The sequence below is a fragment of the Prionailurus bengalensis genome, chromosome D1 (assembly GCF_016509475.1).
Source record: "Prionailurus bengalensis isolate Pbe53 chromosome D1, Fcat_Pben_1.1_paternal_pri, whole genome shotgun sequence".
In the NCBI taxonomy this organism is placed as follows: Eukaryota; Metazoa; Chordata; class Mammalia; order Carnivora; family Felidae; genus Prionailurus; species Prionailurus bengalensis.
Window position 1 is genome coordinate 77544542 of NC_057346.1, and position 27641 is coordinate 77572182.

At 38.7% G+C, this 27641-nt stretch overlaps 1 protein-coding gene across 2 annotated transcripts in view; it reads left to right on the forward strand.

Annotated features, from left to right (window-relative positions):
- NELL1 (neural EGFL like 1) overlaps window positions 1-27641 on the forward strand; it is an 882973-nt gene that overhangs the window by 849975 nt on the left and 5357 nt on the right. For both annotated transcript variants that reach the window (XM_043580819.1, XM_043580818.1), the window contains one exon: window positions 12991-13184. In XM_043580819.1, coding sequence (XP_043436754.1) covers window positions 12991-13184 — 194 coding nt within the window. The remainder of the gene's footprint in view (window positions 1-12990; window positions 13185-27641) is intronic.

The following is a 27641-nucleotide window of genomic DNA, read 5'->3' on the forward strand; positions in this document are numbered from 1 at the left end:
CAACCCTGCTATTGGGGTATGATTCCCCATTTTACAGAAGGATAAAATGAAGAACACAGAAGTCTGCCACGCAGCAAGTAACAATTTCTCAGCCGAGAAGTGGTGAAGTGACTTACTGAAGCAGTCAGTTTAGAGGCAATATCTACATAGAATATGGGTTCAAGTTTAATTTTCTGTAGATTCCTGGATGGTTGCTTTGTAACAACTCCAACTGGGTCATTTTCCTGCTTAAAAAAAAATTCTTGAGATGAGAGAGTGGTATGATCAGGTTGTTAATGTTTGAGGAGATATCAGCAGAGAAAACAGTTAAGATGCTATTATAATGGCCCCAGCAATAGAAACAGAGAGGAGTGTAAGCCGCATTACTAGAGTAGGTGGTGAGGATTCTCATTGGTCCCATTAACTATTACGTTTTTTAGAGAGGAAGCTTGCTGTCCTTGTTTTATTATTTTTAATAATACTTTTTACATATAGTGAGCATTAATTCTTTGAGAATCTGTGGACCAGTTGGTATATTGGAAATTGACCATTTAGCCTTTGCAAGATATCACTATATTCATTTTCTGTAGAATTGGTAACCCGCCATAGTATGATTGTAGCAGGATTCTCACACAGAGAATTGTGACACTGAAGCTTCTCTTTCCAGGAAGCAACTTTATTCGTGCCAACATGGCTGTTAGGTTTGTACCCGAAAAACTGAACCCCTGAATACCACGTGGTGTAGTTTTTTATATTTTTTCTACTTCTTTGTCTCCCATATATGGTAACACACAAGCCTGCAGTCTGATTAAATGGTCTCATGTTACAAGGTCGTAAGAGATGTCACATACGCGTGTAGCCAGGTTGCCTTGAGGGTTTTGGCTTTTTTTTATCCCTTTTCTTTTCTTAGGGAGGAGACCCTACCACATGATGACAAGCCTGACCTAAAGTCAAGATGCCTGTATTTGCATCCTGACTCAGAAACTTACTGGCCATATGGCCCTATGCATGTTGTTACTTGACCATGTGTTGCCTTCTGCTGTGCTTCTTATACTGGGGTACAATTGTCACTGAAAGCATGCTGCTACATGAGAAGGTACATCAGTCTAAAAGAGGGATCTTATTCTACTCAGTGGTTTGAGAAAAAAATGATCTATCAAAACAGTCTGACTGTAGAGGGGCAGGCAAAAATAGTTTCTAATAGAAAACATTAAGCTTCAAATAATTTCGGACTCACTGTTTCCCCTTTGTGTATGTCCAGGATTCTGAGAAATGGGTGGTCATTCCGTTCTGCCATAGAGGTAAATTTGGTAGAAACATTTGAGAAGCAATGATTATTTGACCCTCAGTTCAATCATCTTTTGAGTAAAGATGATGGTAAGGCTAACATTCTACATTTTTTTTAAGAACTAAAGGATTTTGAAACTTTGAAGAATATGGGTATAAGTATTGTAAATTATCATTATACACAATAAAATGATACAAATCTTTGTTTCACAAAGATGTGTTAATAATGATGCAATGAAAGTACCTGGGGATGGCAGGGACACCAAAGCTTCTGCAGGTCCCTGAGTCAGATACACGGAAGAGATTATCTGCCTCACCCTGTTAAAACTTAACATTCCCAGGAGCAAGAATTCTATTTTATTTGCTGTGGTATTCCCAATGCCTAGAACAATTACTGGCCTATCCTATGTGCTCAATAAATAGTTGTTGAATAACTAAATTAATAAAGGGACTTAGAAATCATTTATATTATGAATGAGGACATTGGTCCCTAATTGCTACTTACTCTGAGGAGCTGAGCTGGACCACAGAGGAACTGCAACAATTCATTTTGTTTATCCTCTAGCAGCTTGAGTGGTGTCAAGTATAAAGAAAACTTTATACTTTCTTTACTAAGTGGTAAGGACAGATTTTAGTCAATAACAATTATTACAGCAGGGAAGAAGGTCCAGCATGAATTGAACTCAACTTGGATTTGTGCAAGGTTACTGGGCTTTTTAAAAGGAGATTGAAGGAGTTGGGGTGGGGAGAATAGTGGGGGCTTGAGTAGAGCCAGGAGAAGGGGAAATTTACAGAAAGCAGGAAAGGCCGTTGGTCCAGGTGAATCCCATCTGGCTTTATTAACCAGTTCTTGTTGAAGTTATGCCCCTAATCTTCCACAGAGACTGGACACAGGTGCCATACTATGTACAGGTGTTGGCTGAAATAAATAGGGAGCTTTCTGGGCAGCTGTGAGCCTTCCCATGCAGGAACCTAAGGGGGGGTTGAGCCGTGATCTTAATGATCCGCTCTTGAATGTAAAAGTTATGCTACTCTTCGTTCAAACGTTTTAACATGGAGGGATGTGGTGGACAAAATAATTTGTGCTGAGAGTCTGCTGTGTTTATAGGCCAAGGTTGAGGCCCAGTCAAGAGGAGGGCTCAGAGGAGCCTGATGAGAGTTTGCTCAAAGAGAGAATCTATGTCAGTGGCCTCCTTTGCTTTTCCTTGGAAACCAACATAATTTTGGTCTTTATAGTTTTACCTCCCTTAGGGTAAAAAACACAGAAAAAAAATCACAATAAACAGAACTTGTCTCCTAAAAGCCTAGAGCAGAGTGGGCTGAAATCTTTTACTCCTTGTTTCATTTTCCCTTGACTCCACCAAATGCCTTCTAGATCCTTCCAGAGAATTTCCCTTCAAAATAAAAGGCAGCCCTAAATCTGTTTTCACTAATTCAGTTGATTAGGAGAAGCAATATGAAGAGAGGAAGAAGATCCAAGAAAAGAGATCATCCAAGAAAACACACCATGAGATGACATTAAGGTTTATTTTTAGCTTGTTGGTTCTCTCAGTAGATACTGGCCTTCTTAGCACAGTTGTCCAAATTGTTATCCTTCATCAGTGTCCTAACTCTCCTTCTAGTGGAAAAGAGTTTTTGGAAGAACTTGACAACTTCCTAGAGGTTAGGGATCAAAATAAACAGAGTGGTAGAAGAACACAATAAATAATAGGCATAGAAGGTTCTGAATTCTTAGGTGCTGTAATCTGACCCTCTTGTTCTTTAGACTGAGATCTGGTTTTAGAATTGTACCATTGACAATGTTTGGTTTTTATAATGTTTGTTTGTTTATTTATTTTTGAGAGTGAGAGAGTGACTTTAGGGAGGGGAAGAGAGAGAGGAAGAGAGAGAATCCCAAGCAGATCTGTGCTGTCAGTGCAGAGCCCAACATAGGGCTCAAACTCACGAACTGTGAGATCATGACCTGAGCCAAAATCAAGAGTCAGACGGTCAACTGACTGAGCCACCCAGGTGGGTGTTTTTATTTTTTCTTTCTTTTTTTTTTTTTGACCTTTGAATTCTATGTAAATTGTAGGATGTTTCTGGTAGTAAATGAAATTATTTTGTAACCTGTCTGTGCCTAAAATCTTCCCTTGGCACAGAAGACAGAAGAAATTCTTTCTCATCTGACAATTTGTTTGAAAGAATGATTTGTCAAAATAGTTTCGGTTTCACCCCACCTGGATTCCCCATGTGTATTTGTCCCCAAGGATTACATTGTCCAAGGCTTCAATGCAGACAGAAAAACCATGTTTCTCTCTTCATTACTTTCCCTCTTTGGCACCTGCTTGTAAACACTCATTAAGAGAGACAGGTGTTTCAATAAATATTGACTGTCTAAGCAAACTGTTTAATTCTAAAAAATCTCTTTGTCCTCCTGAAGCTGGGTTCTTCCATTCTCCTCTTTCCTGTTCTCCATCTATTACCACTCATATTCTAACGCTGGAATTAGAGGCTCAGTCCTACAAAGGAAAAAGTAATCATACCATCTGGAAATGGACAAGATCTCAGAAAATACCTTCTACAACTCCTATACTTTACCAAAGAGAAAACGGAGGTCCCTGAAGGACAAGGGTTGTTTTTTTTTTTTTTAATCACAGCTCAACCAGATTCAAATTTAACATGTTTATGCATTTCTTAGTAAGAAACAGACCCTATAAAGATGCTGTGGGAGACACAAAGATACATAAGACCAGAATTTGCCTTCTGAATGAATAAGGAAGATAGAAAACACAGCTCTGCATACAAGGTAACATAAGGAGATATAAAATTAAAGTGGAAGAGGGTAATTTTTTTCAGTTGAGGGTGAAATTTTGTTACACGATAAAATGAATATAACAATAGAACATGTATGGCCCAGTGTTAGGCATTTAGCAACTTGTAAAACATAACTGTTCCACTCAGGGATGCAGAGGCCACTAGAACATAACCCACCCTCTCACCTATAAGCAGATATATAAAAACAGAAATCTAGGGTTGCTGGCATCAGCACTGTAGCCTCTGTATGCAGTAAAATTCTCTTCGGATAGCAAGTATTTCAATATTTATAGATTTATTTTCACCACTGGTCAGAATCGTATTGATTTTGAACACATTTAATCACTAAGTGAAGAAGCATGAGTTATTCATGGCAGAACGTAAACCAACTTGGTTAATTTAGGAAGCTATTCTGCTTTTTTGCTACTCTTGTTTTCTAACCTAGAATGAATTGTTTTCTCCATCTGCATTAGAACACCCAAATTTGCACAGCCTATAAATGTGGTCTGTGACCAAGCCACCTTCATCAAGTGTCAAAAAAAAAAAAAAACACAACTATATCCTTTTAATAATAGTCACTGAGGGGTGCCTGGGTGGCTCAGTCGGTTTAGGCATCCGACTTCAGCTCAGGTCACGATCTTGCGTTCCGTGAGTTTGAGCCCTGCGTCGGGCTCTGGGCTGATGGCTCAGAGCCTGGAGCCTCTTCCGGTTCTGTGTCTCCCTCTCTCTCTGACCCTCCCCAGTTCATGCTCTGTCTCTCTCTGTCTCAAAAATAAATAAACTTAAAAAAATAAAAAAAAATAATAGTCACTGAATATTAACACCAGATTTACTGATCAGGGTTCAGGGAGAGCTTAGAGTGTTAGCATTTCTGGCTTTGGCTGGCCAGTGTACTGATCAAATCCATGAGAATTTGTGTGAGAATTTAGAATTCAAGAGGAAATCCTCAGTGAACAGATGAAGGTGTCAGCTTACAAAGAGCTCAGGACTGGTGGTAAGGATTTGAGTATATCCTGAAAAGATGGGCCAGGGGAATTCATGAGATGAAATGAATGCTATGAAAGAGGAAAAATACAGGCACGGTATGAACAAGAACAATGATAATAGCAGCTAGTCATTTTTGAGAAATTACTAGATGATAAGCATTGTCTTATATGCTTACTCAAATTATTAGATTATCCCTGGAGGTATTTTTTTATCCACACTTTTCAAATGATAGGACCAAGGTTCAGAAATGTTAGGTAAATCTACTACAGTTGCAGGGATGGGACTAAGGTGCAGGTGACTCATTTGTCTCCATTTGCCTAGAACTTTCCTAGGTTTAGCACTGAAAGTCACCTATCTCAGGGACTCCCTCAGTCCTAGGCCAACTGGGACAACTGGTCACATTAACTGGCACCTAAAGCTGCTGGATTCCAAAACTTAGGCTTTTCATTGGTATGTTATGCTGCTTCCTCTGAGGGGGAAGAAAGCAACAACCAGAGATGGAACCTTAGAAAAATTGGAGACATCTCCACACAGGGTCCTTACTTGTTAGACCATATATGTATTTGCCTATTTTATCCCCGGTCCCTAGCACTATGTCTAGGAAAGAGTAGATGCTCAATAAATATATTTGTAGTTAGTAAATTAATGATTGGTGATTAGTGATTGGAGGAATAAAGAGGTAAGAAGATGAACAGGGCACTGTCATACCCCACAAGGGTCAAAGAAGAGAGCATTAGATTAACAAATATTGTAACATTTTTTTTTCATTTTTTAATTTTTTTAATATGAAATTTATTGTCAAATTGGTTTCCATACAACACCCAGTAATCATCCCAACAGATGCCCTCCTCAATGCCCATCACCCACTTTCCCCTCCCTCCCACCCCCCATCAACCCTCAGATTGTTCTCAGTTTTTAAGAGTCTTTTATGGTTTGGTTCCCTCCCCCTCCAACTTTTTTTTTCCTTCCCCTCCCCCATGGTCTTCTGTTAAGTTTCTCAGGATCCACATAAGAGTGAAAACAGATGGTATCTTTCTCTGTATGACTTATTTCACTTAGCATAACACTCTCCAGCTCCATCCAAGTTGCTACAAAAGGCCATATTTCATTCTTTCTCGTTGCCAAGTAGTATCCCATTGTGTATATAAACAACAATTTCTTTATCCATTCATCAGTTGAAGGACATTTAGGCTCTTTCCATAATTTGGAGTTGTTATAATATAACAAATATTATAATTTATTAAAGGGTGATGATTTTGCAAACTAAGAGTTGTGAGAAACTTCAGGATTTAGGCTTCAAAGAGAGGGTCACATGGAAGCTTGCAAACATTTAGGAGAGGGTGAAGATGTGTAAATGGAGGTAGCAGCTAGTGGTGGACACTGAGGAAAAAAAGACCTGGATCTAGGGAATGGCTTAGGAAAGGGTGAGCCCAAACAAGATGTTTTTCTTTTTCCTTTGCTTAAAGAGAGGGTCTGCTCAGTTAAAGGAAAAAGGGAAGACTCATTGGAGAGTGACAGAAGTACACACTGATGGTAAGAGACACACTGTAGGAAAGGGTTTCTTCCTGGAGGAGGCTGGAACAAAGAGGAGTTAACACTGGAGGGACGTTGGAACTTCTTCCCAAGAGGTACATAACAGCATCTCAAAGAGACCAAGTTGTAGCTTACTTTTCTTTTAGTCTTTACCTTTTCAGGCTGAACACCTCATGTTTCATTAAACTGACATGAGTTTAATCCCTCTTCATGCTGATGGAGCGCTTCTGATGGTTCCAGTGTGTATCAACCCCATCTTTAATAGTCTGTGTTCTAGTTTGGGACCTGAAACTTTCTGTGCAGGTTAAAATTTCATTAGCCTTGTATTTTGCAAGCCACTTCAGACCTTGGATTTCCTGTTTTGTTTTTTGTTTGTTTGTTTGTTTTCCACTTAATTTTGCTGATGTGCAGTGTGTATATTTTTCCCTGTCATTTTCTCACTGCCACTGTAAAAGAGGCAATGTTACTTTAGCTATGGGAGAGGCAGCTGCACTCTATCTGGTCTATCATTAATAAACCCCCAAGCTCTGTTCTCATTTCCAAGCTATTAATGTCTGGTAATGATTTCCAAGTCAGAACACACACAGCTGGATATTCAAACCCCAGGTTAAATTTTGTTTTCTGACACATCACCTGTTTTGAGTTTGAAAGGAAGACTAGATGGGATATGAAAGTTATTCAAGAAAGTGGAATATGGGATAATGAAAAAATTGACCTGCTACCAAACCCCTGACAAAAATGTTTCTCTTGATCTCTGAAATCAACCTGCAGAACTTTTAGCTCCTGAGGCAGGTACCATTACAGTTGTTATGCTATTAAAATTTCTGCAGAGCCATTTTTCTCGAAGGGTAGGGAAACTGTTCGAGGCTAGGTTGGGATTGGTTTGATTGCTGCTGATATAAACATTTCTGAATTGTGTTTTCTTACATGCCCAAATAACCTAAGAACCTCAAATTAAAGAACAAAGCAGATTGACTAGGCACAACCAGACTTTTTTTAAAAGCAAAATTGAGTATAATAATAACAGCTTTCAGAAATTGTGAAAATGTCAATGCAAGAAAATTAGTTCTAATGTAAGCTTAGCCATAGAATTTTATTGAGGAAATTCTCATCTGAGCATGGAACATTTAAATAATGAATTTACAAGGAGAAACACAAGGAAATCACAAAAAGCCATTACTTACAATAAGAAAAAACAAGTACACTTTAATGATTATAGATTTGAGTATGGAATATTTTGCCTGATTTTTGTTTCATTGCCTCTTTGTCATTGGAGGCCTGTCAGATGATTTTGGTAAGTATCATGGGTGAATGTCTTTGTGTTTGCTCAGCAGAGAACAACAGTTGCAATATGTAAATAGGGTGCCTCCTCCCTTTGGATGCCTTGGGATATGTATAATAGATTAAGTTGGCTTTGTGCAGAGCAAACAGGTCTGTATTACCAAGAATATGAATGATGTTGGTTTCCATAATTGCTAACATCTGGCTTTCCATAAATCTGTTAAATTGCATGGAAGCTGAATTAGATTTCTGTGTCATAAGTAAAGCAATTACATGGAACTTTGTAGACAATATGGTCCTATATTCAACTGCAAAATCCTTTCATTTTGGAGCAGCAAAAGCAAATCCAGGTTTTTTTTGCGCATACTAGGTGTGTTCATCTTTATGCTCAGGTTTCTTAATTGAGAGAGAAACACTGCCAATATGCTTACAACTTTATAAATGAAAAAAATAATTAAATGTTAGAAAAGCATGTTATAGTTGGCCATTAATTGCCAATTTAGAGAGGATTTCAGAGAAGACCTTAAGTTAAAGATTCTTTTGCAGCTACTGGTTGGAATCTTGAAATTACTCTTCCAGACATTTTCTGAAATGCTTTGTTAATGGGCCTTCCTCTGTCCTTGTCCTCATGCATTTGACAGGAAACTGGAGTGGGGAGGGAGGAGGGAAGGTTGCCTTCCTGTTTCAGTGTGGTTACTATTTTGCCATATTTATTATACTATAAACCAGACTTATGGGCTTCCCCAGATGAAAACTTAACAATAAAATGTGTTCCCTGAAAGGGAAGGTTGTGGTTCTGTCTTCTGCTTTCTGAACACCCAAGAGACCAAATTTTAGTAAAATCGGCTTTATAATAGTAATGGTCTATAAACTTCCCGGATTAAGTAAGTTAAGTGAAAACATTGTACAACCACAGTGCTTTCTGTAGTACTTGGCACTGAGAAGAGAATAAGGAAAAAAGATTTAGTCCTTATTCTCAGTGAGCTCACTATCTATCTATGGAGATGGATATATTAAGTGTGTAAGAGCTAAATGCAAGGATAGCATTGTATATAGAGTACAGAGTCAATAGTGACTGTTTCACAGAATGAAGAATGGTGATGCTTGATCTTGATTTTGAACATGACATAGGAATGAAGATATTATAGGAAGGGAACTGCTTACTTTGTAAATTAATTTATACAGCAACCCATTCCATGCAGACTAAGAGGAAGGAGAGAAGGGAGAGGGAGAGTATTCCCATAATGAGAAAAGGCATAGAGGAAACAACATGGACTCTTTGTGGATAACCCATTGCTTTTGGACAAAAAGGGGAAGAGACAGAAGCTAACAACTGGAATGTTAGATCAAGGCTTAATGCTGGGAGCTTAAATCATCTATTATAGACATCAGAGGACAACTGAGAGGTGGTAAGCAGGGGTGTGATATGGACAAATTTGCTTTTTAGAACACCAGTCCCTTGAGGAAGGTATTTAGAAGCAGTCATTCTCATCTGACTGAACAGAGCCCCAATATCTGGATCCTACTTTATACACCAATTAAATCAGTCTCGGGGCGCCTGGGTGGTGCAGTCGGTTAAGCGTCCGACTTCAGCCAGGTCACGATCTCGCGGTCCGTGGGTTCGTGCCCCGCGTGGGCTCTGGGCTGATGGCTCAGAGCCTGGAGCCTGTTTCTGATTCTGTGTCTCCCTCTCTCTCTGCCCCTCCCCCGTTCATGCTCTGTCTCTCTCTGTCCCAAAAATAAATAAACGTTGAAAAAAAAAATTTTTTTTAAAAATCAGTCTCTAGTGGCGGTGAGCCCAGGCACCAGTACTTGTTAAGAGCTCCTCAAATGTGTCTACTGAGCCCACAATTGAAAATCATTGGATTAGAGTGAGAAGTCGCTGGAGTCAGGGAGACCAGATAGGAGGCTAATGTAGTAGTCAGGGACTGGTGTGAAGATTTGAGTTAACACAGAGTTCAGAGAAATCTGAATATTATTTTTTATGATTCCATGTGTTATCTATCAAGTTACTCTCTATCTGTATCTCCCAGACATCCAAACTAGATTGTATATGTGATTAGAGAAGAGTAAGGCCAAATATTTTCATTGCCACTTTGAGCAAAAGCCAAGGAGTGAGAATAATGCAAACATATCAGTTTAGTATTGTTCCAAGATAGGATCTACCACCAATGTTGTCACTGCAGTGGGAGTTTAAGGAAGTGACTGATTACTATGAATTGGCATAATATTGGGAGATGCTTAATTGAGGAGGTAGGGCTTGAACTTTGTCTTAAATATCCACATTCTTTACATCAAGAAATATGTGAGTTCTTATGTTATCTACAATTTTTAAAAGACCAGAAATTCATTGGGTATGGTTTTAGGGGATAAATAAGTGTCAGAGAGGCTAAATAATGTGACCAAGGACATACAGTGATATGTAAAATGCCTTTTATGTAGTAAGCACTCAATTAAATTGAGAACTTGTTTTCAAACATGGGTTGCCTGACTCCCACATCCAATGCCACTCTTAATTGAGAAGAGTTAGAAGAAGAAGAGTTGGGAGACAAGAAAGGTTTCCAGGTAGGAGCACCATATGGTCAAATGTGTGGAGAATAGCATGGACACAATGGAACAGTAAAGACATAACTGAGGTCAGATTGTAGTTGACTGGGAATCTGGGTATTGTATTGTAATTTGGGTTCATTTCCACAGTTTTTAAAGGAGGGATCATGGGGTGCCTGGGTGGCTCAGTCGGTTAAGTGTCTGACTGGCTCAGGTCATGATCTCATGGTTTGTGAATTCCAACCACTCATCGAGCTCTCTGCTGTCAATGCAGAGCCCGCTTCACATCCTCCAACCCCCTCTCTCTCTGCCCCTCCCCTGCTTGTGTGCTTGTCTGTCTCAAAATAAATAAATAAACTTAACAACAACAACCAAAAGAGGAATCGTTGTTAATTAACTAAATGTCTTGACTGAGACTACATTTAATGAGACAAAGACAAAAATAAATCTTGGAATAAAGTATTTGAACTCTGTAACATTTTCTACTTTGTACCTTTACTGTGAAGCCAAATTTTCCAACAGTGCATGGGGTCAGTAATATAAGATAGGTCATTTATTTCTCATTATTTTTAAGTCACAGTAGTTGCAAAATTATAGAAAACTTTGAGTAATTATGTAATTCTCAGAATTTCAACTAAGGATACTAAAGAGGAGCCATATAACATCTTATGCTTGGAAGTGGGTTGCAATATCTAGAGGGTTAATAGTTGAAAGTAGATAAAACCACAGAACATTCTAGTATTCTGAAAGATGACTTTAGACCTTGAGTTGGTTCAGAAAAGAACTCTAGAGCATGTGTTAGAAGGCCCAGGATACCACCTTTGCTTCAACGTGGTACTAGATGTGTGACCACTTATTCATCTCTGTGCCTTAGTTTCTTATTTTGTAAAACGAAAGTAACTATTTCCGTCTTGCAATTATATGGCATAACTCCTGGAAAAGCTTCAAAAAACTTTGACACACTATATAAGTATAAAGCACTAACAGTAAATATATATTATGCCTTTAAGCACTATTGCTTTGAGTACTTTAGGAGAAAATGCCACTTAGAATTATTTTTTCTTTAATTTAGCTCATAACCCTTAACCAAATGCCCACAACCCATACATATTTAACATGAAATTTAGGAAGTAGAGTAAGTTAATTCATACTGTTGTTTGTTTTTTTTTTTACGTTTGTTTATTTTTGAAAGAGAGAGTCGGGGGGAGGGGCAGAGATTAGGGAACAGAGGATTTGAAGTGGGCTCTGAACTGACAGCAGAAACCCCAATACGGGACTTGAACTCACAAACCGTGAGATCACGACCTGAGCCTAAGTCGGACGCTTAACCAACTGAGCCACCCAAGCACCCCAATTTATAATGTTCTTATTTTAACTTACTATAGGGATTAAACTTCCTGATCAGATGCCTAACAATAGTTATCTATATGTCCTTCTAGTGTTTCTTCTTGCTACCTACATAAGGACAATGTCTTAAATGTCATTGTTAACATTTATAATACCTAGTGTTCAAAAAAACCTTGTGCACAGAAGGATCATCTGAAGGATATTTGAAGGACATAGCACTAGATTGACCAGTGGAGTACAAGACTATGATAAACAAATGACCAATATCTTTAAATCGTGTAAAGATTGTCACAAATAAGAAAACTCAAGTTGACTTTTCTTGAGTGGTCTCAGAACTAGCACCAATAAGTAGGAGTTCTAGGAAAATATATTTCATTTCATTTAAGGAAGACATTTCTAAAAGAGTTATCCGATGGAATTGGCTGCCTTTTGAAGTAATAGATTGCCCACTGGGAAGAGGCTCAATCCAGGACTGGACAGCTATGTGTTTGAGATGTTAAGGTCACTCAAGCTTTGAATGTCTGGGAAAGCTGACTGGATTTTTGCTTTCCCTCCATATTTAGCTGTCATTAAAAAACCATAAAATATATGTGTGTCTTCCATCCTCATCCGTGCTATATGCACCATAGCTCTAAGATGTTTTTTTCTGGGGACAAAAATGCTTCTGACCATTAGGATGGAGAGGATTTGATTAGGCAAGGCAACTACCAAGAATTAGTCCCTCTTCTTTCACCTTTGGCCCCAGGATCTGGGGGAGTCTGATTGCTTCAAGGTTGCCCTAATTGCCCACTTATTCCTACTCAGTGGATGATCTATTCACACCTTTTCTAAAAGACCCAGATCTGTATAGGGTGCATCCCCACTGTTAATGAATTAGGACTATTTATGGCCTCTAGATGGTACAGCTCTCGAGAATATCCTAAAACTGGATTAGAGCTGCTACTGGATAATCTAGTAATTGGAGTCCAACAGCTGCAGGTTTGAGTATGAGACCTGCCACCTATTAGCTATATGACCGTAGGCATGCTATTTCATTTCTATGAGCCTCAGCTTATTTGCAAAATATAGGAACAGATTTTCCTACACAGAGCTGCTTTGCAGAGTAAATGAGATAATGCATGTGAACAGCTTGGCACAAAGTAAATGCTCAGTAATATTAATGCTATTGTAAATGACTATTTTCTAGTCACAGTCTTGGCTAAATTGTAAAGCTCTGTGCCTTCTTTATTGCAGACATTGATGAATGTGCCTTAAGAACCCATACCTGTTGGAATGATTCTGCCTGCATCAACCTGGCAGGGGGCTTTGACTGCCTCTGTCCCTCTGGGCCCTCCTGCTCTGGTGACTGCCCTCATGAAGGAGGACTGAAGCGCAATGGACAAGTGTGGACCTTGAAAGAAGACAGGTGCTCTGTCTGTTCCTGCAAGGTGAGACTAATACAGTGCAGCAGGAATTGTAAGTGTTCTTTTCCTCCCTTCACTCTTCTCTTCCGCCCCATCTCTTTCCCCCAGGTGTTGACTTGCTGGTCTCCTGTAGTTTCTGAAAAGGCTTCTCTCATTCTAATCCATGCTACAGCTAATGATGATGCTGAGTGGCAGGCAAACCTGTTTTGAATTGATCATGCCATTAGTGAGAAGTGAGGTGTGCAGTTGAGAAGAGACTGCAGAGCACGGGGGGAGTAGGGCAGAGAAACCAATGTTGGTGCTCCCACCGAGAGCCTGCAGTGCCTTTCAGGTTGGTTGGGTGAGAGATTTAATGAGCTCTCATTCCACACTTACACAGACTTGCTGATTAAAACTACTCTTTGCCTGAAATGATCACCTGCATGAACTTGCTTATTTTTGTGGTAACATCATCCAGAAAAGCAAGGCACATAGGCTTGCTTCCAGCGGTCAGAGATAGGTGGACCTCTGTTCTGAACAAATGGAAATGATAGTATGAGGCCTTCTGATAAATGATGTCTTCCTTCCGTTCTCACTGCTGGGCTGGCTATTCCTTACATTAAGTTGTTTGGAAGTGAGTTTAATGCTTATGAAAATAAGCCTGTCATCCCCCGGTTTTAGCTTTATGCTTTGCAAAATGGGCCTATTAAAATGTTTGATTTCCTTGTGCTTTATTTTTTCTTTTGTTGATCTTGCTTATTCATTTTCCTTTGAAACTGCTTTACTGTAGCTCTTGCATTGTATTTTTATGTCTGTGGATGGGACTTTTTAATCTTGGGCTTTATGGGCATGGGAACCACAAGAAATGACTTGTTTAGTAGTCTCTTAGGGAGCTGGTGTCCTGATAAATTCAGAGAGCTCCCTGGGAATAGAGTGGAAATGAACCTTCATTCACCTGTCTTCAAGTCTACCACACCTCCAAAGGACCTGGGAGCACCCATTTAGGAGAGCTACATTACCAAGTGTTTAGATCATTACTCCATCATGCTCACTTTTTACCTTATACATGCATCTGGTTCCACACATCCAAACACAGGTCCAGTGACCCCATTTACTGAGCACCTCCTCTGTTCCAAGCACCCTGTAATTTAAAAACAGCATCACACTTAATTCTTATAGCACAGCTTTGAAAGATACAGTTTCTGAGTTTTAGGGCAAGTAATGTACCCTAAATATCACAATACATAAATATCCAAGCTGGGACTTGAACTCTAGTAGTTTGCCCCAAATTTCATAGTTTTCTTATTCTGCCACAAGTCCTATAACTCTCCACAGATGATATCTGCTCATGTATTTAAAACTGATTAAATAGGCAATCTAACCTGATTGAGCTCAAACTGTAACCTTAGTACTGTATTAGTGACACAAAGGGCAAAGTTTTTAACAGAAAGAAAAGCTTGTTGTGGTTTAAAATGGTTGAGAAAGGTATATAGAAAAGGTTGGCAGTTAGGTCTCCATTCAGCCAGCAAAACAAGAAGGAATTCCTTTATTAGTGCTTTTCTAGAAAATATTGTTTTTCCCAAACTTACGAGGATGATCACAACCTGACCCGGAAATCCTTTTTAGGATTTGCAGAGCCCCAGTCTCTGGAATCAATAAGAGATTTTTGTTGAGTCTTGAGTAGTGTGTGAAACCAAAATATCTTTTTCAGTTTTTGTTTTATTTAGGCCCATGGGAGGGAACTTAGCAATCATTAAAACTTCCCAAAGTTTCATTAATTAATTATGCTAATAATCCAAGCAATATAAGTTGATTTATTCTGCTTTGACTCTTTAAACGCTTGCCAAAGTCAGAGGATTAGACTGAAATTCCACAAAAAAATGAACAATCCTTGTAACCTTATATTGTTAATCTAATGGCACCTCTATCACCACCCCACTACCTTATGAATAAAGTACAAGGAAGATTTCCTTCTTTGTTTCTTTGTTTTCCAATTGCATTTATTACTCATTAATAGCATAGCTTCCAAGAACTTGTGGAAGGAGAGGACAGCTTTGATTTAGGAGACAAATTAAAGGGGTGCCTGAGTGGCTTGGTGAGTTAAGTGTCCGTCCGACCCTTGGTTTTGACTCAAATCATAATCTCAGTTTGTGAGCTTGAGCTCTGCATTGGGTTCTATGCTGACAGCAAAGAGCCTATTTGAGATTCTCTCTCTCCCTCTCTGAACTGCCTCCCTAGCCCCGCTCAACTCTCATGTTCTCTCTCTCTCTCTCAAAAGAAATAAAACTTTTATTTTATTTTATTTATTTATTTATTTATTTATTTATTTATTTATTTATTTATTTATTTATTTTTGGGACAGAGAGAGAGACAGAGCATGAACGGGGTTGGGGCAGAGAGAGAGGGAGACACAGAATCAGAAACAGGCTCCAGGCTCCGAGCCATCAGCCCAGAGCCTGACGTGGGGCTCGAACTCACGGACCGCGAGATCGTGACCTGGCTGAAGTCGGACGCTTAACCGACTGCGCCACCCAGGCACCCCTAAAACTTTTTTTTAAAAAGAAGCCAAGTTAAAAAAATCTCCAAAAAGTTCTTTAAAAAAGAAACTAAAGGGGCGCCTGGGTGGCGCAGTCGGTTAAGCGTCCGACTTCAGCCAGGTCACGATCTCGCGGTCCGTGAGTTCGAGCCCCGTGTCAGGCTCTGGGCTGATGGCTCGGAGCCTGGAGCCTGTTTCTGATTCTGTGTCTCCCTCTCTCTCTGCCCCAACCCCGTTCATGCTCTGTCTCTCTCTCTGTCCCAAAAATAAATAAACGTTAAAAAAAAAATTAAAAAAAAAAGAAACTAAATTAAAAACCCTAAATCAAATTCTGTAGATCATTCTCAAAAAAATGAATTTGTGACCCTGCTTTTTTCTATTATTTGCATCTAGAAATATTTTAATCCAATTTCATAAGTAGTAGCTCCAACACATAAGCATCCAAATGGACTATAATGGCATCATCATCTTTGAGGCTAAGAAGTCAAGATTGAGACAGAAATGCTGGCTGTTAAACCATACTCTTGTTTTCAAATTCAAATAAAACTGAATCACATAATAGCAGAATTATACAAGCCAGCAAAGGGTCAAGGTTTACCATTCAAAGAAGCAGAGTCAAACAGTCTACGGATTCAGGGAAGTCCCTAGTATTTTTCATAAAACTAGAACAAATAACCCTAAAATTTTTATGGAACCACAAAAGACCCCAAATAGCCAAAGCAAACTTGAAAAAGAACACAGCTTGAGGTATCACAATCCCAGATTTCAGATATACCATAAAGCTATATTGATCAAAACAGTGTGGTACTTGCACAGAAACAGACATAGGTCACTGGAACAGAATAGAGAGACCAGAAATGTATCCACAGTCATATGGTCAGTTAACCTACAACAAAGGTGGCAGTCTCTTTAATAAATTATGTTGAGAAAATCGGACAGCTACATGCAAAAGAGTGAAACTGGATCACTTTCTTACACTTATATACAAAAATAACTTGAAATGGATTAAAGAACGAAATAGGAGACCTGGAGCCATAAAATTCCTAAAAGAACATATAGGCAGTAATTTCTTTGCCATCAGCCTTAGCAATATTTTTCTAGACATGTCTCCTCATACTAAAGGAAACGAAAGCAAAAATAAACTATTAGGACTGTAACAAATAAAAGCCTTTGGCACAACAAAGGAAACCAGCAATAAAATGGAAAGGTCTACTGAATGAGAGAAGATATTGCAAATAATATATCTGATAAAGAGATAATATCATAATATACAAAGAACTGATACTGATCACCAAAAATAATCTGATTAAAATGGGCAAATATCTGAATAGACATTTTCCAAATAGGACATACACATGGACAGTAGGCACATGAAAAGATGCTCAGCATCATTAATCATCAGGGAAATGCAAATCAAAACCACAATGAGATATCACATCATACCAGTAAGAATGGCCAGTATCAGAGACGAGAAATAACAAATGTTGTCAAGGATATGAAGAAAAGGAAACCCTTCTGTACTCTTGGTCGGGATGTATATTGGTGCAACCACTGTGGAAGTTACTCAAAAATTAAAAATAGAAATACCCTATAATCCAGTAATTCTACTGGGTATTTACCCAAAGAAAATGAAAATGCTAAGTTGGAAATATATATGCACTCCTGTATTTATTGCCACATTATTTAATGTAGCCAAGATATGGAAGCAAACCAAGTGTCCACTGATAGATGAATGGGTAAAGAAGATTTGGTATGCATATGCATGTATGAAATGTTGGAATATTACCCAACCATGAAAAAGAATGAAATCTGGCCATTTACAACTACATGGGTGGACCTGGAGAGTATTAGGCTAAGTCAAATAAAGATAAATACCATATGATTTAACTCATGTGGGATCTGGAAAAAAAATGAACAAACAAAAAAAGAAACTTTATAATAAAGAGAACTGATGGTTGCTAGAAGAGAGGGGGTTGAGCAGATGGGTGAAATTAGAGATAGAGATTAAGAGGTGTAAACTAGTTATAAATAACATGGAAACGAAAAGTAGAGCATAGGGAATATAATCAATAATATGGTGATAATATGATATGGTGACAGATGATGACTCTACTTATTGTGGTGAGAGTATTGAGTAATGTATAGAATTATAAAATCACTATGCTATACACCCGAAAATAATATATTATTGTATGTCAACTATACTTCAATTAGAAATTTTAAAAATGCTCAGGTGATCAGGAGAAAAAGTGGCAGCATCATGAAATTCTCAGGCAGTTTCAGAAGGAGCCACCTTCATTCCATGATGACCAGAAAGAAAACAAACAAACAAACATGGGAGTTAGGCATAGATATTACAATAATGGGAGTGTGGAGTACAAATTAAGAATACGTACTTGAACAAAATTAGATCATACATTTGAAGAAACATTTAGATAAAACTTCTTTAGACCCTCAAAGAAATTAAAGCAAGAATTCCAACAAGATAGACAAAAAGGCAAGAGCATTAAACGAGAAGGAGAAGGAAAGCGGCTCCTGGAGAATGAACTGAGGGGAAAATCTCTGCACTATGAAGACTACCTCAGAAGCTTCTTGGAATCAAACCAGTACTGCTGCCACAGAGATGAGGGGGGAAAACCCACTAAGTACGAAAGGGAAAGGTGGAGAAGAAATATGATTACGTGACAGATATGGAAGCTGACAGTAATGATTTAACACGTAGTGGGTTTTCCTGAAGAGAACACAACAAATGCAACAAAACCAATTTCATAGATAAAAGAGAAGGATGACTGATTTGTACACCAAAAGGATTCTCTTACTATAACAAGACCAATCAGTATAAAGCCATCAGGACCAGTACTAGTGCCATAAGCATCAGGACAGCATAAGGTCAGCGTATCCTGGGAAATTTCAGGTTGGCTTCAGACTTTCCTCCAAAACTCAAGATGCCAAAAGACAGTGGAAAAATTATTTGCAGACTATGGTAGGGAAAGTCTTTGAGCTAGGCACTCACAAATACTTCTTACATTGTAGGCTTTAGTTGATGGAATGCATATTAAAAGAAGAATCAAAGAATGTAGGACTATGAAGAGAAAAAAACTATACAAGCCAGATGTCAGAAGCCACTCAATCTCATACACGACCAGTGTTGTCGTATCATGAAGAGATTAATAACTTCTTTATGATGCTTCAAAATTGTCCTTCAAAGAGAGACTATAAATGAAATGTGTCCTGGCATGCTAAAGGTGAAATTGGTGCATTTTTCCCTAGATTATATTAGCCACTAAATTAAAGTGCTTTTATCTTCTTATTTTGACCCAGTGTTTATATTATCCAAGGACAATAAGCCTCTGTAGATAGTATTCAAAATAAATACTCTGCTATATGATTCCTGTATTATACTTGGAAGATGGAATATCATCTCCCTCATTTAGACTTAGAAGAAAGTTGAATTTAAACGTAGACAAAGCCAGAAATCAACCTTTCTCACTCTACTCTTATTCCTGGGTTCTTTCCTCTTCCCTTAAACTCCTTGGAATATGCAACTTCAAGGCATTCCACCAGGAATAAGACCTGGATTCTATTCCAGGCATTGCTAGTAATTGGCTTTGTGACCTTGAGCAAACAAGTTAGCATCAGAGCCTTTTTCCTCAGCTGTACAATTGGCTAGATGATATCAGAAATTCTTTCTGTCTCTAAAATTCTGTAAGTCTGGAAACTGCTAGTGACATTTATACCCTCAGTATTTCTCTCTCACCCTTTCCAAAATGTTTTAGTTTGTGGCTTAGTATCATTATTCATATAGACCTTTCAAATCCTTTCCAGCATTTTCTTTTTTGTTTCTTGCCAGCAGCTGGCATTTCTACATTTACTTTACAATAAGTATTATGTATACATTTCTTTGCATATTATACATTGAAATAGGATTAGTATGTCATCATGTACAAATTATTCTTTCAAATTCTCTACAATACAAAGAGTGATAATTTGGGTCAATTTCATATTTGAGGGTTTAAATATTTAAATGGTTTAAAAGTAACCCGGATTTCACAACATTGCATCTTTCCACAAGGTTTCAGCTATTCTAACACCTGCTTAAAAATGTCAGGCACTTCAGGATGTCTGAATATCACTATAGAGCTGAGTACACCAGCATTAGTCTTTTGAATTCATTAATTTTACGTACATAACAGTAGGAATTTTTCCTAAAACATAAGTTTTACATGGAAAGGTTCAAACCTATGCTGAATATTTATTGCTTTTGTATTCTGTCATCTAATTGTGTTATTTTATATTTTTTAAATATGAAATACAGCATGAAAATTATAATGTTAAATTATTTTAAGTATATTTATTTATTTTGAGAGAGAGAGAGAGAGAGAGAGCGAGAGCGAGCAGGGGAGGGGCAGAAAGAGGGAGAGAGAGGATTTCAAGCACAGAGCCTGACGTGGGGCTTGAACTCACAACCATGATACCATGATCTGAGCCGAAATCAAGAGACAGATGCTTAACCAACTGAGCCACCCAGACACCCTGAAAATTATTATATTGAATCACTATTATAAATAGTATGTTAATATGATAAATATTCAACAGAAAGGATTGATAAATACTAGAAAAAATGGTAAACTTGGAGTGAAATCTTTCAAATTCTTTCCCTAGTTTTTGGCTCTCTATATAAATTTTTTTAAATATTATATTTGAGAGAGAGAGAGAGAGTCAGTGAATGAGTGGGGGAAGGGCAGAGAGAGACAGGACAGAATCTGAAGCAGGCTCCAGGCTCGGAGCTGTCAGCATAGAGCCCAAAACAAGACTCAAACTCAAGAACTGTGAGATGATGACCTGAAATGAAGTCAGATGCTTAACCAACTGAGCCACCCAGGTGCCCCTGGTTCAATATATAATTTATGGTCAGGCTTACCATGACAAGAAAAAGATAAAGAACCTGCAATAAATAATTAGGACATCCATGAAAAAGGGCGTTTAAATAGGTACTATTGAATGATAGTACATAGTATAGCCCAAATAATTTCTCCTGTAACTTAGCCACATATTATCTTAAGTTCTGATAAGATTTAGAAAAGTTAATATGATTTATAAAGGACACATGGAAATTAAGACAACTGGTGGGGAAGAGACAGTAGGGGGAACAATGTTATTGGATAATTCTGTATAGATACGGTTTGGCAATCTCTTCCTCAGCCCCAGGATCTTCCTTCTGTCCTAAGCATGGAGGTAGAATTAGGGAACATTTATTTTGTGTCTGGTACTTATAAGTATCTGCTCATACTTTGAAAACAACCTCATGAAGTAAATATTATTATTACTTTACAGAAGAAACAAGAAACTCAAGTTTCACACAAGTAAGTGGTGGCAGTAGACCTGAAACCGAGATATCCATGACAAAATTCCAAGGTCTCTAGTTAGAGAAATGGGTCCCCAGCCTTACTGCTCCACATGGGTGTGGTTCTGTGAACTCTGCAAGATTCTTTATGTTTCTGAGCCATGTTTTTATCAGTAAGACTGGGTTAATATCTGCAGACACATTTGCTGTGAGAGTGAATTAAGATCAAGACAAATTTGAAGTACCTAGCTCAGAGACTTGCAGAGAGCTGTCTCTCCATGACTAATCACTTACCAAAGAAGACTCAAAGTTCTTTTAAAGGCCACTTTCCCCCTTGAGAGTCAGTACACCAGGTTAGCTACTAGTGTTTCATGCCAATTGAAAAAGAAGTCTTGAAACATGTCCACAACTTAATGGAGTTCGGCAATAACAGTAGGCCCAAATGGATTTGGGATTTTGTTTAGATGCCATGTGCTTCCTTAACAGTGACAGTAATTTTATGCATCTTTAGACCACTTAGTTGATTAGGCCCAGAAAGATTGCTAAATTGCTTGGAACCCATGTTCTTCTAGCATTATCCAGACCACAGGGTGAAAAATGGTGGTCTCTTTGGGCTTGACCTCTAAATCTTAGTTATATCCCAGTTTCTTTTCACAGATACCCATCTGTGGCTCTTCCATTCATAAATTTGTCCAGAGCCTTAGGAGACATCTTTATTTTCTACCTGTGCTACATGGGAAGATAGAGAGGTCTCAGGTTTTTAACTTCATGGAAACTGCAGCATTTTAGTATGAGTGATCATATTGTTGATTATGGAGATGAATAGACAAATGGATACACAGTCACCTGACATGCCCTTGTAGTCATGAATGATTTGTTATAGGGACATGGAAAAGGGAAGTATTATTGTATTCTAGGAGGATGCAGAAAGGAATAAGGAAAGATGTCACAGAGGAAGTGACCTTTGAGTGAGACCTTCAAGGATGAGAAATTTAGCCAAGTAGAGATGTGGGGAAAGTGAATCCCAAGCAGAGGGAATAGTAAGAACAAAGATGCAGAAACATTGCATGTGTTAAGGAAAATATGAAGTAAATGGTGGGCTTAGAATATCAGGAAAAAAGAAGAGTATGGGAGGGGGATAACTGATAATAAGCCAAGAGAGAAAGGTTACAGATAGAGCCAGACAGTGGAATTCAGACTTTATTCTGTGGGCAGCAGAGTATCATGAGTGACTTTTTGTTGAGGATTGGCATGGCCCAACCGAAGTCTGATCGACAGCACAGTAGGAGGACTGAGGAGATCCAAACTAAATGGAGAGGTACCACTTAGACTGAATTGAAGGTTCAGGAGAGTAAAGATGAGAACCCGAAGGAGGGTTAGAGACAGAAGATCACATGAAAGATAACACCGAAATTAAGTCATGGGTCTTGATAAATGATAATGTCAGACACTCACTCGCTGTGGCCATGTGTGCCCTCATTCTGTGGGCAGAAGCTCCAGAGTGGCATATTTGCAACTTAGCTGCCCCATTTTCCTGGGTCAAAAGTGTTCCGGTGCCAATGATCAGAGAAGGAGCCAGGGTTGCAAGTTAGGCTTGCATTTATTCCTACACCTTCATCTACTTCTAGTAGTAACTGGAAAATCCAGTGGGAGAAAACAAGCTGTGAAGACCAGATTTTATTTCTGTGCTGCCTGCAGGATTATTTTGTTTTGTTCATTTTCTTAGTTGAAAAGTGAATAGCATTCATCCTTTAACTAAATGTAGTACTAGAGATGGATAGGGAAATAGATACCATAAATAACCACTTGCGCTCTGCAAGTGGAGGGTCAAATTCCTGTGGCAACACAGAAGAAGGGTAAAGTGGAGAGAATCTTTGCCATGAGATTGTCTGGAATGCTGACCACGTGACCTGGCCTCATACAAGCCTTTGCTCAGAAACTGAGGAAGGTGGCCAGATTAGGGAAACCTAAGGGGTTCCTGTGTTTCCTTCAGGTAAGAAGAAAGCCCTGTCTGCAAGGAGCTGACAATAAAATAACCCTGCCGTTCTCCCTGTGGCACCCATTCGTAGAGTGAAGAAGAGGGATGAATCAGCTTGTGCCTGGGGCCAGGGTAGAGGTTAGCTTTCTGAAATCCTGCAGTTTACTCCTAAAAATGCTTTGCTTTGCTCTCTAAACCTAACCAGCGACATTGTCAATACCTTCCTCTCTAGGGTGTTCTTGATGGAAGGAGTTGGCTGTGCCAGCCCTAAAATTGTGCTTCCTTTTCTTTGAAACATGAACAAATTGGCAAGTTTAGTTCACCCTCAAAACTCTAGGGGTCCTGTCAAGGAACAGGGTCTTCTTTTCTGTTCTCCTCACTTCATACTTCTACTGCATGTAGTTCCAAATCCTGCCTTTTCATTGCTTTGTTTCTCCATCAGAGGTGTCAAACTCTTCCTTGGACCAGAATCCCCTGGAGGGTTTGTGAAACTTTGATCACTGAGTCTACCCCATAGACTTTCTTGTTTGGTGAGTCTGGGTTTGGGCACAACAATTTGCATTTCTAAGTAGTTTCCAGGAGATTCTAATGCTGCTTGTCAGAGGACCACATTTGAGAACCATTGCCTCAAGAATCCTTCTGATTTGAGTTGTGTGAAGTCCTTTTATCCTACCCTTTAGCATATTGGAAAATCATTGCTATGAATGTCTGGAGTGAGGTCTGGTTCCTGTTTTGTCATTAATTTGCTCTGTGAGAGAAGTGCTTTCCCCTCTCTGGACCTGATTTCCTCTTCATTAAAATGAGACATTTGGAATCAATGACTGTTAAGAGTTTTATTAGAGAAGTGCTAATTAGAGAGGGCTGGTTGTGTGGTGTAACCTGAAGCCAAATTAATATTTTGTAAAGACTGGATATCCCAACACAAAAATTTGTATGTGAGAAGGTAGAATAGATGGGTCTAGAGTACCACTCCTAATTTTACTCTTTATATCAAAGATCAAAAAATGTTTTCTATGAAGGGCCAGATGGTCTTTGCATAACTGTCAGGTCTCTGTCTCACGTACTGAACTCTGCCATTAGAGTGTGAAAACAGCCAAAGGAAATATGTAAATGAACAAGGGAAGGTGTGTTTTAATAAAACTTTATTTCCAGAAACAGGTGACTGGCTGAATTTAGACTGTAGGTGTCAGTTTGCCAAACCCAGGTTATATTATAATTGAATTTACATAAATAATCTTACATAAGTTTTTATTTACTTATTTTAAGAGAGAGTGTGCATATGTGCGTGAGTTGGGGAGGGGCAGCGAGAGAGAAAGAGAGAGAGAGAGAGAGAGAGAGAGAGAGAATCCCAAGCAGGCTCCACACTGTCAGCACAGAGCCTGATGTTCGGTTTGGTCTCATGAACTGTGAGATCATGACCTGAGCTGAAATCAAGTCAGACACATAACAAACTGAGCCACCCAGGCACCCCAAGACCTCCACCTTCTTGATTTAAAAGTTTCAAAACTGTGGCAGAAAAGTGATATTATGCAATCTGGAGTAAATAATGTGTTAACTATTCAGTAATAAAATGTGTAATTTATAGTATAAAACCTGTAACTTTCCATGGCGTAAGAATAAATTCCTTTTTTATTTGATGGGAAAGTGTATGTCCCTGCTTCTTAAAATTCAGGAGCAATTTAAATAATATAGTAGTCATTGTTTAGAGCTGAAATCCATTATAAAATTACATAAAAGCATTTAGCTTCTACAGCAGAAGGGTGAAAAAATACATCTTTGGCATTTAGATGGGGCTTGTTCTGACCAATCCAGCTAGGACTGAGGTCAGGCTCTGGGAATGACCCCAGAGATCTAGCATGAGAAAGATTACTCACCAACTTTGAGCTCAATTGTCTTGCCAAGTTTAGATGCTAGTGTGGCTGTGTTCTGTTAGCTGAGGTTTTGTAATGGCATTCTCATTGAATTAATGGAGCCACCTGTGACATTTTCATTATTAAAAATGATTTTCTTGACAGTTATTCTGTAATTCAAAAGGCAGAATGAACATAGCCATTCTTCTAAAATATGTTAGAACCTAAGAGGGGCCTATTTGGCATTTTCACATAATTGATGAGATAGGAAATTGCTTTATTTTGCACTAACCCTGGAGGCTATCCACTTATTCTTATTCATTCTTTTAATCCCTACATGCAGAGAGAAACCTAACATTCTGATTGGGCCTTATTGCCTGTGGTACAATAGCCTCTTCTAAAGCAATGCGTCCCTGTTTACCGTGGTTTGTGGATAGAGCTTTTAGGTTATGGAGGCCCAATCATTCTATACTTGGGGAGAGTAATACTGTGACCTCAGTAGCTGACCTGACCATATGATTTTATATGGTAGCTACCATTACTTTTTTTTTTTAGCTTCTGTTGGTTAAAATAAATCACTAGGGAGTTATTCTGGGCAATGGTTACACAAGCAAAATACATAACTGAGTTAAAATGAGGGCCTATTGTTGGAAGAGTCCTAGAATCTGGAGAGTCCTTTGTCCATACTAATTATAATTTCTGACTCAATGCATTTGCTTAACTTGAGTGTGTGTTTGTATAATCTGTCATCCCTTGATAGTTAGAAAATTATGATTTCTTGTCATTTTATGCAATAGTAGCTAAAATGCACATGCTTTGAGGAAAAGCATTTTTCAATCTGTTATGTCATTATATACACAGCCAGCATGTCTCCTTTCCATTCTCCATAAAAAAATGTAAAGCATTTAAAGATTTCCACTTCAGCTGACAGTAAACTTGTCTCAGTGAGCGCTATCCTATTCAACATTGTTATCGATGAAGTAGATGAAGACCCTGAGGGCAGATCCATCAAGTTTGCAGATGTCACTAGGCTCTGAAGGAGGACGAACTATGGTGGATGACAGAAACAGCATTTAGAAAACATTGTGACAGGAAGAGAGATGAAATGAATCTAACAAGGTAAAATACAATAAGGATAAATATCAGGTTTTATAGTTTCTGCCCCCAAACAACTGAGTACACAAGATAGGGATAGTGCTTAATGAGGTTTTAGTCTTCATTAAGTTCAATATAAATCAACATCATGACATACCATAGTAAGTAGGGAAGTAAATATTGAAACCAGGCTACTTTAAAGAACACATAGAGCTTAAAACAAGGTGACCATGAGTCCCAATTCACTGCTGGTCAGACTGTTACTGAAGAATTATATTCAGTTCTTTTACTCAGCTACCTCATTTGAGAAATGGAGTGTAAATTGTACTCCACAGATTTATCAAGACTAAATGTGCTGGGATGCCTGGGTGGCTCATGGGTTAAGTATCCAACTTCAGATCCAGGTCACGATCTCGTGATTTCTGGGTTTAAGCCTCATATCAGGCTCTCTGCTGTTAGCGTGGAGGCTGCGTCAGATCCTTTGTGTGTGTGTGTGTGTGTGTGTGTGTGTGTGTGTATGTCTCAAAAATTAAAATAACCTTAAAAGATTAAATGTGCTAATGCATATAAAAGACAGCACAATGTACGGCACAAAATAAATGTTAAAATCAAGGTAGAGTATTGTTATTATTATATTGGAAATACTTAAACTGTTGAAGAAGAAGACAACTATAACAATGAAAGGATTCAAAACTAGTGGTACTAGTCAAAAAATTAAGAGATAATCCAGAGATGAGATGATTCAGTGGAAACATAATGCTCTCTTCTACAAATGGAAGAGTTGAAAGTTGAAAGTGTGGCAGAGGGGATTGGGAGTTCTGTGATTAGCAAGAGTGTGAACAAATATCAGTGGATAGAGGCAACAAGAAGTCCAGGTTTTAACATTCATACATGAACAGAGATATATACATTGAATGCCTTCCATAGTGGTGGCTTCCTTGAGACTGGAGAACATCAAGCATAGGCTTGATGACTTGATATGGTTGCTCTAGAGAAGTTTCAAGTGTAGACCCAGGAAGCTTGGTTATGTGTCCTGGCTCTGAGATTCTTTAGTTTTTAAATATTCAGCAAAGCAGTCATAACCACACGTGGTGGCCACACGTCTTACATTTTCAGCGTCTTCATTGTCTGAAGTGAGAAGTTATTGTAAGCAACAGATGTATAATGGGTGTATGCTGCAAATGTGCGATCATTTTTTTGTAGTTTATTTTTGAGAGAGAGAAAGAGTGAGCACAAGCAGGGGAGGGGCAGAGAGAGAGACAGAAGCTAAAGTAGGCTCCAGGCTCTTAGCTGTCAGCGCAGAGCCAGACACAGGGCTCGAACCAACCAACCATGAGACCATGACCTGGGCCAAAGTCAGAGGCTTAACCTACTGAGCCACCCAGGCACCCCTGCAAATGTATTGTGTTTGAGTGCTGTTGAACTTCAAGTCTTTACGAGTGTTCAGGGCCATTACTCCAGAAATTGTACTGTGCCTATTATTTGGACACCTAGGGTGTAAGGGGCACCTGATATATCCCCTTGTAATAAATAGCCTAAAGCCTATCTTGTAGAAGAAAAATTGTTTTGAAACCAGAAGCCCTGGTGATGCTCCTTAGAGATCTTTAACTCCATACTGGATAAGTCATTTAGCCTCTCTTGGCCTCAGTTAATTTTTCTGTAAAAAAGGGTAAAGTCGGACTTCCTCCCAGAGTTGAGA